A 12,530-nucleotide genomic window follows, 5' to 3' on the forward strand; every position below is an offset into this window, starting at 1 on the left:
CAACTGTCAACGTCGACTGAAGCTCCAACTACCACTGTAGATCAAACAACAACTTCTGAAATTCTCACTACAACTGCAGAACAAACGACAACAGGGGAACAAACTACGACAGAACAGACCACTACTCCAACAGAGGCAGATACAACAACGGTTCAACTGTCAACGTCGACTGAAGCTCCAACTACCACTGTAGATCAAACAACAACTTCTGAGTTTCTCACTATAACTGCAGAACAAACGACAACAGGGGCACAAACTACGACAGAACAGACCACTACTCCAACAGAGGCAGATACAACAACGGTTCAACTGTCAACGTCGACTGAAGCTCCAACTACCACTGTAGATCAAACAACAACTTCTGAAATTCTCACTACAACTGCAGAACAAACGACAACAGGGGCACAAACTACAACAGAACAGACCACTACTCCCACAGAGGCAGATACAACAACGGTTCAACTGTCAACGTCGACTGAAGCTCCAACTACCACTGTAGATCAAACAACAACTTCTGAGATTCTCACTACAACTGCAGAACAAACGACAACAGGGGCACAAACTACAACAGAACAGACCACTACTCCCACAGAGGCAGATACAACAACGGTTCAATTGCCAACGTCGACTGAAACTCCAACTACAACTGCAGAACAAACGACATTAGGGGAACAAACTACGACAGAACAGACCACTACTCCAACAGAGGCAGATACAACAACGGTTCAACTGTCAACGTCGACTGAAGCTCCAACTACCACTGTAGATCAAACAACAACTTCTGAGATTCTCACTACAACTGCAGAACAAACGACAACAGGGGCACAAACTACAACAGAACAGACTACTACTCCCACAGAGGCAGATACAACAACGGTTCAACTGTCAACGTCGACTGAAGCTCCAACTACCACTGTAGATCAAACAGTAACTTCTGAAATTCTCACTACATCTGCAGAACAAACGACTACAGGGGAACAAACTACGACAGAACAGACCACTACTCCCACAGAGGCAGATACAACAACGGTTCAACTGTCAACGTCGACTGAAACTCCAAGTACAACTGCAGAACAAACGACAACAGGGGAACAAACTACGACAGAACAGACCACTACTCCAACAGAGGCAGATACAACAACGGTTCAACTGTCAACGTCGACTGAAACTCCAACTACAACTGCAGAACAAACGACCACAGGGGAACAAACTACGACAGAACAGACCACTACTCCAACAGAGGCAGATACAACAACGGTTCAACTGTCAACGTCGACTGAAGCCCCAACTACCACTGTGGATCAAACAACAACTTCTGAAATTCTCACTACAACTGCAGAACAAACGACAACAGGGGAACAAACTACGACAGAACAGACCACTACTCCAACAGAGGCAGATACAACAACGGTTCAACTGTCAACGTCGACTGAAGCTCCAACTACCACTGTAGATCAAACAACAACTTCTGAGATTCTCACTACAACTGCAGAACAAACGACAACAGGGGAACAAACTACGACAGAACAGACCACTACTCCAACAGAGGCAGATACAACAACGGTTCAACTTTCAACGTCGACTGAAGCTCCAACTACCACTGTAGATCAAACAACAACTTCTGAAATTCTCACTACATTTGCAGAACAAACGACTACAGGGGAACAAACTACGACAGAACAGACCACTACTCCCACAGAGGCAGATACAACAACGGTTCAACTGTCAACGTCGACTGAAACTCCAAGTACAACTGCAGAACAAACGACAACAGGGGAACAAACTACGACAGAACAGACCACTACTCCAACAGAGGCAGATACAACAACGGTTCAACTGTCAACGTCGACTGAAGCTCCAACTACCACTGTAGATCAAACAACAACTTCTGAAATTCTCACTACAACTGCAGAACAAACGACAACAGGGGAACAAACTACGACAGAACAGACCACTACTCCAACAGAGGCAGATACAACAACGGTTCAACTGTCAACGTCGACTGAAGCTCCAACTACCACTGTAGATCAAACAACAACTTCTGAGTTTCTCACTATAACTGCAGAACAAACGACAACAGGGGCACAAACTACGACAGAACAGACCACTACTCCAACAGAGGCAGATACAACAACGGTTCAACTGTCAACGTCGACTGAAGCTCCAACTACCACTGTAGATCAAACAACAACTTCTGAAATTCTCACTACAACTGCAGAACAAACGACAACAGGGGCACAAACTACAACAGAACAGACCACTACTCCCACAGAGGCAGATACAACAACGGTTCAACTGTCAACGTCGACTGAAGCTCCAACTACCACTGTAGATCAAACAACAACTTCTGAGATTCTCACTACAACTGCAGAACAAACGACAACAGGGGCACAAACTACAACAGAACAGACCACTACTCCCACAGAGGCAGATACAACAACGGTTCAATTGCCAACGTCGACTGAAACTCCAACTACAACTGCAGAACAAACGACATTAGGGGAACAAACTACGACAGAACAGACCACTACTCCAACAGAGGCAGATACAACAACGGTTCAACTGTCAACGTCGACTGAAGCTCCAACTACCACTGTAGATCAAACAACAACTTCTGAGATTCTCACTACAACTGCAGAACAAACGACAACAGGGGCACAAACTACAACAGAACAGACTACTACTCCCACAGAGGCAGATACAACAACGGTTCAACTGTCAACGTCGACTGAAGCTCCAACTACCACTGTAGATCAAACAGTAACTTCTGAAATTCTCACTACATCTGCAGAACAAACGACTACAGGGGAACAAACTACGACAGAACAGACCACTACTCCCACAGAGGCAGATACAACAACGGTTCAACTGTCAACGTCGACTGAAACTCCAAGTACAACTGCAGAACAAACGACAACAGGGGAACAAACTACGACAGAACAGACCACTACTCCAACAGAGGCAGATACAACAACGGTTCAACTGTCAACGTCGACTGAAGCTCCAACTACCACTGTAGATCAAACAACAACTTCTGAAATTCTCACTACAACTGCAGAACAAACGACAACAGGGGAACAAACTACGACAGAACAGACCACTACTCCAACAGAGGCAGATACAACAACGGTTCAACTGTCAACGTCGACTGAAGCTCCAACTACCACTGTAGATCAAACAACAACTTCTGAGTTTCTCACTATAACTGCAGAACAAACGACAACAGGGGCACAAACTACGACAGAACAGACCACTACTCCAACAGAGGCAGATACAACAACGGTTCAACTGTCAACGTCGACTGAAGCTCCAACTACCACTGTAGATCAAACAACAACTTCTGAGTTTCTCACTACAACTGCAGAACAAACGACAACAGGGGCACAAACTACAACAGAACAGACCACTACTCCCACAGAGGCAGATACAACAACGGTCCAACTGTCAACGTCGACTGAAGCTCCAACTACCACTGTAGATCAAACAACAACTTCTGAGATTCTCACTACAACTGCAGAACAAACGACAACAGGGGCACAAACTACAACAGAACAGACCACTACTCCCACAGAGGCAGATACAACAACGGTTCAATTGCCAACGTCGACTGAAACTCCAACTACAACTGCAGAACAAACGACATTAGGGGAACAAACTACGACAGAACAGACCACTACTCCAACAGAGGCAGATACAACAACGGTTCAACTGTCAACGTCGACTGAAGCTCCAACTACCACTGTAGATCAAACAACAACTTCTGAGATTCTCACTACAACTGCAGAACAAACGACAACAGGGGCACAAACTACAACAGAACAGACTACTACTCCCACAGAGGCAGATACAACAACGGTTCAACTGTCAACGTCGACTGAAGCTCCAACTACCACTGTAGATCAAACAGTAACTTCTGAAATTCTCACTACATCTGCAGAACAAACGACTACAGGGGAACAAACTACGACAGAACAGACCACTACTCCCACAGAGGCAGATACAACAACGGTTCAACTGTCAACGTCGACTGAAACTCCAACTACAACTGCAGAACAAACGACAACAGGGGAACAAACTACGAGAGAACAGACCACTACTCCCACAGAGGCAGATACAACAACGGTTCAACTGTCAACGTCGACTGAAGCTCCAACTACCACTGTAGATCAAACAACAACTTCTGAAATTCTCACTACAACTGCAGATCAAACGACAACAGGGGAACAAACTACGACAGAACAGACCACTACTCCAACAGAGGCAGATACAACAACGGTTCAACTGTCAACGTCGACTGAAGCTCCAACTACCACTGAAGATCAAACAACAACTTCTGAAATTCTTACTACAACTGCAGGAAAAACGACAACAGAGAAACAAACTACGACAGAACAGACCACTACTCCAACAGAGGCAGATACAACAACGGTTCAACTGTCAACTTCGACTGAAGCTCCAACTACCACTGAAGATCAAACAACAACTTCTGAAATTCTCACTACAACTGCAGAACAAACGACAACAGGGGCACAAACTACGACAGAACAAACCACTACTCCCACAGAGGCAGATACAACAACGGTTCAACTGTCAACGTCGACTGAAGCTCCAACTACCACTGTAGATCAAACAACAACTTCTGAAATTCTCACTACAACTGCAGAACAAACGACAACAGAGGCACAAACTACGACAGAACAGACCACTACTCCCACAGAAGATACAACAACGGTTCAACTGTCAACGTCGACTGAAGCTCAAACTACAACTGCAGAACAAACGACAACAGGGGAACAAACTACGACAGAACAGACCACTACTCCCACAGAGGCAGATACAACAACGGTTCAACTGTCAACGTCGACTGAAACTCCAACTACCACTGTAGATCAAACAACAACTTCTGAAATTCTCACTACAACTGCAGAACAAACGACAACAGGGGAACAAACTACGACAGAACAGACCACTACTCCCACAGAGGCAGATACAACAACGGTTCAACTGTCAACGTCGACTAAAGCTCCAACTACCACTGTAGATCAAACAACAACTTCTGAAATTCTCACTACAACTGCAGAACAAACGACAACAGGGGAACAAACTACGACAGAACAGACCACTGCTCCCACAGAGGCAGATACAACAACGGTTCAACTGTCAACGTCGACTGAAGCTCCAACTACCACTGTAGATCAAACAACAACTTCTGAAATTCTCACTACAACTGCAGAACAAACGACAACAGGGGAACAAACTACGACAGAACAGACCACTGCTCCCACAGAGGCAGATACAACAACGGTTCAACTGTCAACGTCGACTGAAGCTCCAACTACCACTGTAGATCAAACAACAACTTCTGAAATTCTCACTACAACTACAGAACAAACGACAACAGGGGAACGAACTACGACAGAACAAACCACTACTCCCACAGAGGCAGATACAACAACGGTTCAACTGTCAACGTCGACTGAAGCTCCAACTACAACTGCAGAACAAACGACAACAGGGGAACAAACTACGACAGTACAAACCACTACTCCCACAGAGGCAGATACAACAACGGTTCAACTGTCAACGTCGACTGAAGCTCCAACTACCACTGTAGATCAAACAACAACTTCTGAAATTCTCACTACAACTGCAGAACAAACGACAACAGGGCCACAAACTACAACAGAACAGACCACTACTCCCACAGAGGCAGATACAACAACGGTTCAACTGTCAACGTCGACTGAAGCTCCAACTACAACTGCAGAACAAACGACAACAGGGGAACAAACTACGACAGAACAGACCACTACTCCCACAGAGGCAGATACAACAACGGTTCAACTGTCAACGTCGACTGAAGCTCCAACTACCACTGTAGATCAAACAACAACTTCTGAAATTCTCACTACAACTGCAGAACAAACGACAACAGGGGAACAAACTACGACAGAACAGACCACTACTCCCACAGAGGCAGATACAACAACGGTTCAACTGTCAACGTCGACTGAAGCTCCAACTACCACTGTAGATCAAACAACAACTTCTGAAATTCTCACTACAACTGCAGAACAAACGACAACAGGGGAACAAACTACGACAGAACAGACCACTACTCCCACAGAGGCAGATACAACAACGGTTCAACTATCAACGTCGACTGAAACTCCAACTACCACTGTAGATCAAACAACAACTTCTGAGATTCTCACTACAACTGCAGAACAAACGACAACAGGGGAACAAACTACGACAGAACAGACCACTACTCCAACAGAGGCAGATACAACAACGGTCCAACTGTCAACGTCGACTGAAACTCCAACTACAACTGCAGAACAAACGACAACAGGGGAACAAACTACGACAGAACAGACCACTACTCCAACAGAGGCAGATACAACAACGGTTCAACTGTCAACGTCGACTGAAACTCCAACTACAACTGCAGAACAAACGACAACAGGGGAACAAACTACGACAGAACAGACCACTACTCCAACAGAGGCAGATACAACAACGGTTCAACTGTCCATGTCGACTGAAGCTCCAACTACCACTGTAGATCAAACAACAACTTCTGAAATTCTCACTACAACTGCAGAACAAACGACAACAGGGGCACAAACTACGACAGAACAAACCACTACTCCCACAGAGGCAGATACAACAACGGTTCAACTGTCAACGTCAACTGAAGCTCCAACTACAACTGCAGAACAAACGACAACAGGGGAACAAACTACGACAGAACAGACCACTACTCCCACAGAGGCAGATACAACAACGGTTCAACTGTCAACGTCAACTGAAGCTCCAACTACAACTGCAGAACAAACGACAACAGGGGAACAAACTACGACAGAACAGACCACTACTCCCACAGAGGCAGATACAACAACGGTTCAACTGTCAACGTCGACTGAAGCTCCAACTACCACTGTAGATCAAACAACAACTTCTGAAATTCTCACTACAACTGCAGAACAAACGACAACAGGGGAACAAACTACGACAGAACAGACCACTACTCCCACAGAGGCAGATACAACAACGGTTCAACTGTCAACGTCAACTGAAGCTCCAACTACAACTGCAGAACAAACGACAACAGGGGAACAAACTACGACAGAACAAACCACTACTCCCACAGAGGCAGATACAACAACGGTTCAACTGGCAACGTCGACTGAAGCTCCAACTACAACTGCAGAACAAACGACAACAGGGGAACAAACTACGACAGAACAGACCACTACTCCCACAGAGGCAGATACAACAACGGTTCAACTGTCAACGTCGACTAAAGCTCCAACTACCACTGTAGATCAAACAACAACTTCTGAAATTCTCACTACAACTGCAGAACAAACGATAACAGGGGAACAAACTACGACAGAACAGACCACTGCTCCCACAGAGGCAGATACAACAACGGTTCAACTATCAACGTCGACTGAAACTCCAACTACAACTGCAGAACAAACGACCACAGGGGAACAAACTACGACAGAACAGACCACTACTCCCACAGAGGCAGATACAACAACGGTTCAACTGTCAACGTCGACTGAAGCTCCAACTACCACTGTAGATCAAACAACAACTTCTGAAATTCTCACTACAACTGCAGAACAAACGACAACAGGGGAACAAACTACGACAGAACAGACCACTACTCCCACAGAGGCAGATACAACAACGGTTCAACTATCAACGTCGACTGAAACTCCAACTACCACTGTAGATCAAACAACAACTTCTGAGATTCTCACTACAACTGCAGAACAAACGACAACAGGGGAACAAACTACGACAGAACAGACCACTACTCCAACAGAGGCAGATACAACAACGGTTCAACTGTCAACGTCGACTGAAACTCCAACTACAACTGCAGAACAAACGACAACAGGGGAACAAACTACGACAGAACAGACCACTACTCCAACAGAGGCAGATACAACAACGGTTCAACTGTCAACGTCGACTGAAACTCCAACTACAACTGCAGAACAAACGACAACAGGGGAACAAACTACGACAGAACAGACCACTACTCCAACAGAGGCAGATACAACAACGGTTCAACTGTCCATGTCGACTGAAGCTCCAACTACCACTGTAGATCAAACAACAACTTCTGAAATTCTCACTACAACTGCAGAACAAACGACAACAGGGGCACAAACTACGACAGAACAAACCACTACTCCCACAGAGGCAGATACAACAACGGTTCAACTGTCAACGTCAACTGAAGCTCCAACTACAACTGCAAAACAAACGACAACAGGGGAACAAACTACGACAGAACAGACCACTACTCCCACAGAGGCAGATACAACAACGGTTCAACTGTCAACGTCGACTGAAGCTCCAACTACCACTGTAGATCAAACAACAACTTCTGAAATTCTCACTACAACTGCAGAACAAACGACAACAGGGGAACAAACTACGACAGAACAGACCACTACTCCCACAGAGGCAGATACAACAACGGTTCAACTGTCAACGTCGACTGAAACTCCAACTACCACTGTAGATCAAACAACAACTTCTGAAATTCTCACTACAACTGCAGAACAAACGACAACAGGGGAACAAACTACGACAGAACAGACCACTTCTCCCACAGAGGCAGATACAACAACGGTTCAAGTGTCAACGTCGACTGAAACTCCAACTACCACTGTAGATCAAACAACAACTTCTGAGATTCTCACTACAACTGCAGAACAAACGACAACAGGGGAACAAACTACGACAGAGCAGACCACTACTCCAACAGAGGCAGATACAACAACGGTTCAACTGTCAACGTCGACTGAAGCTCCAACTACCACTGTAGATCAAACAAAAACTTCTGAAGTTCTCTCTACAACTGTAGAACAGACGACAGGGGCACAAACTACAACAGAACAGACCACTACAACAACTGATGCAGTCACAACAACCGTAGAACAAACCATGTCAACTGAAGCTCCTACTACCACTGCATACCAAACTATCACTTCTGAAGCCCTTTCAACAACAGGTGAACAAACTGCGACGGAACATATTCCTACTTCAACAGAAGCTGTTGTAACCACAGTAAAACAAACAACGTCCAATGAAACGCCTACTACCACTTCATACCAAACGACCACTGCTGAAGCCCTGACAACAACCGCAGAACAAACAACAGCAGGTTCGTATATTTTATATTATTCCTTTTTATATTTTGTGTCATGTAATGGGTTGTGTAATAGTGATCATCGACTTGTCCGTTTGTCCATACAAATCGCTCTTTGTCCGCTAGTTCTTCTTTACCAATCTTGTCCAGTCTTCTTACAAATACTGCCGTTACACTTCCATTTACAGTAATACTAATGAGTTGTAGCGTCTACTCGCTTTTGGGATCACAAGGTTACATCCGGTTTTCCGGGACTCTGCTGAATAGCGAGTAAGGTATTCCGAGAAATATGCGTTTAACTTTTTGTTTATCTAGGTCACACAACTTTGAAAAAAAATATAAAGAAACTTGCGTAATGCGTTGAATGTAGGTTAAGGTTGTAAACGATATCTAAAATTGAACTATTGTCCATCATTAAGTCACTATCGTCAGCATAGATTCTCGCGAAAGAAATTCCAGATTATTTAGCTACAACAATAGTCCATTTGTCAATTACCGCTTTGATTCTGTTTTTATATTTTTTTAACAAATTACCTTCCTTTGTCAATTGTAGACTGGTTCAATACCGGACAAAATTGGCTTTTGCCAATGCAAAGCACGATCATTTGAAAGTGATGAATCAGCGGTTTAAATAATTTTTCATAAAATTAATTTCTGATGTCAAAACAGCAAAAATATTAAATGATTTGAAAAACTTAAAGGTTTCGCTCATGTAGATTTGCTAGCTCTTCATTGTAAATAAAAATTAATGTCCCACATTAGGAAGACAACTACAAAAGAGATCTCTAAATACAGGGTCAATTACGGGAATTGGTGAATGGACTATTGCGGCATTAAAAGAATCAGATACGGGATAATTAGTTTTCCAGACTACAAGAATAAGTCACATATCGAATTCGTACTAGCTAAACTTGACATTTAAGATTTTTACCATTTATGATTTCATGTTTGTTCATTCTTATTGTGGTGGTAGTTCCCTGCTAGCGCATGCTAATATTATATTTGTTAAAAGATCACTTGTTTTGTTGCATGTACATATATGTATATAAAAATTAGTAATTTCCAGAAAGTCAATTACGAAAGATCGAATTTACGGGGAACGTTATAATATTTTGTTTCTTGAGAAGAAGTACTGGTCATAATGGCTCGCTACAATAATGAAACATTTTTTGAAGTATATAAATTATTCTTTGGTAAATTTCCAGTATTGTTTGTTTATTTATTGACTATGTAAGACGTGTTTGCGGCCTACATTCTTCTGACCGAACTATCTGTTTGTCAAGCTACTGAAATTATTTGCATATTGAATAATAAAAAAGTTTTAAGATCTACTTCTGGTAACAGGTTTTCTTTGCACAAAACCAGGAAGGACAATAATAAATATAAAATTATAACTTCATATTCAAGTTCAAGCTTACGAAAACAAAACTTTGGAAAAGATCATAAAGCTAAAATTCTGCAAAGGTAGTCTATGAAATTCAATGCTTCAATTGCATGCCTTCACATTTAATATCTTTCTGAATGCAAAATATATTTAAATAGTGGGAAATATCCAAACTTACTTATGTTAATGTCTGTGTCATTTTGGTGTTTTGTGGATAGTTGTCTCATTGGCAATCATACCACATCTTCTTTTTTATATTATCATTTTAGAGGGGAAACACTATAGAAGCCTATTAATGATCTATCAAACAAATAATTGTTTGAGACAGCAAGCTATAAATGGCTCCTAAAATGACTAGTGTAAAACCTTTCAAACAGGAAAAACAACGGTCTAATCTAAATAAAAATAAAACGAGAAACAATTATGAACCACATCAACAAACGACTACCACCAAACTTCATGTTCCTGACTAAGGGGAGGTACAAACAAATGCAGCGGAGTTAAATTAAATATACATGTAGTAATAAATTCAATTTTTATAAAAAAAAAAATAATTCTTACTTACAAATATCTTAATTAGTTTGTGATAAAGTTATATCAAAATCTGTAATAATATTCTCTACAATTAGTAAACCTGGAGTGCAAATGTCCAAAATGTCCTATCGTTTTACAGGTAAAAAGCGCAAACATCCTGTGTCCATATAGTAACTGACCACAGTATATTACATGGAACTCATATTCAACTTCAATACTTTAAACAATTCGTATAATTAATATGTATTTGTATCAAGTAATCTTATTTGCAAGTAATTTTTCTTATTAAGATGGCTTTTCAATCATAAATCAATATAACACTGCACCTTCATGGAACTATTTAAAGTATTTTATGTTCAGTCGAAACTACATTTAAAAAGTCTTTATACAAAAATAAAAAAGTGTTATGAACTGTGTAGGCATTATTACCGTAGACAGCAATAAAAATAAGGCGAAAGTCATCAAATCGCATGTAAAACAGTATCATTTATTGAAATATGCATATTATCAATTACAACTTTTATTAATTATAGTTTGGAAGAATACAATATGACCCCTATTCCGTCTTTGTCTCATCAATCTACAGTACTTATAACGTCAGACAAATATGTGTCAGTATGAGTCATAATAGAGATTTAAGGAAAGAAAATAAGTTATCGCCTGGTTTTGTTTGAATAATTGTTTTGTGGTAGTATTTCCTCAGCAACATTATGTGAAAATATTTGGACTTGTATAACTAATATAAGTATATGTTTCGTCATAAACACACGCACAAACTATTTACTGGTGTTGCATGTTCATTATTAATGATACATGGTTGTAGGTTAATTGTGAATCACATAATTCTGTGTCATTCGGCAATCCTCGGTAGAATCCGCTACTCTCCTTCTTGAGGGTACGGAATCGACCGAGTTGAGACGAATGAATTCTGTGTGTATTGAATGAAATAGTAACGGTAAATGGCATAGTTACAGGTGTTTTTTTTATATGACATAGTTGCATGAATAACATAGTTGCATAGTAGATGTTTTGCTAGATTATTTTTTTTATAGATATCCTTCCTTCACGTTAGCATGGTTAGTATCACTAAGCCCTACGACGAGGAGCACCTAATCATTTACATTAGTTATACGTTTTTCATGGTGCAGATTAAACTCTCATTGCTTAGAAAGACTGAATAGCCTAATTACTGATGCATGTTTTACTAACTTTGGCAAGATTGTGTGATCATATTACAGCACGGTGACCACTGCAAGCCTCCAATTTTGTAGTTTATGTGTGTGGGTGACAACGTATGTTGGTATTGCACGTCATGGGTCAGACGATTTTCTTATCCAATCGGCTTTTTACAAACTCTGTTTAATTGTTTCAATACTTAAAATTGACAAATTATTATATAAATATAAAATTAATTGTAATCCCATTTATTCA

At 41.6% G+C, this 12,530-nt stretch overlaps 1 protein-coding gene across 1 annotated transcript in view; it reads left to right on the forward strand.

Annotated features, from left to right (window-relative positions):
* Positions 1-12,530, forward strand: part of LOC139510827 (serine-rich adhesin for platelets-like) — a 96,810-nt gene that overhangs the window by 1,855 nt on the left and 82,425 nt on the right. The window contains exons 3-8 of the mRNA XM_071297362.1: positions 386-708; positions 1,646-1,730; positions 2,219-2,541; positions 3,346-3,687; positions 5,387-5,579; positions 8,186-9,196. Coding sequence (XP_071153463.1) covers positions 386-708; positions 1,646-1,730; positions 2,219-2,541; positions 3,346-3,687; positions 5,387-5,579; positions 8,186-9,196 — 2,277 coding nt within the window. The remainder of the gene's footprint in view (positions 1-385; positions 709-1,645; positions 1,731-2,218; positions 2,542-3,345; positions 3,688-5,386; positions 5,580-8,185; positions 9,197-12,530) is intronic.

Source organism: Mytilus edulis, chromosome 2 (assembly GCF_963676685.1).
Source record: "Mytilus edulis chromosome 2, xbMytEdul2.2, whole genome shotgun sequence".
In the NCBI taxonomy this organism is placed as follows: domain Eukaryota; kingdom Metazoa; phylum Mollusca; class Bivalvia; order Mytilida; family Mytilidae; genus Mytilus; species Mytilus edulis.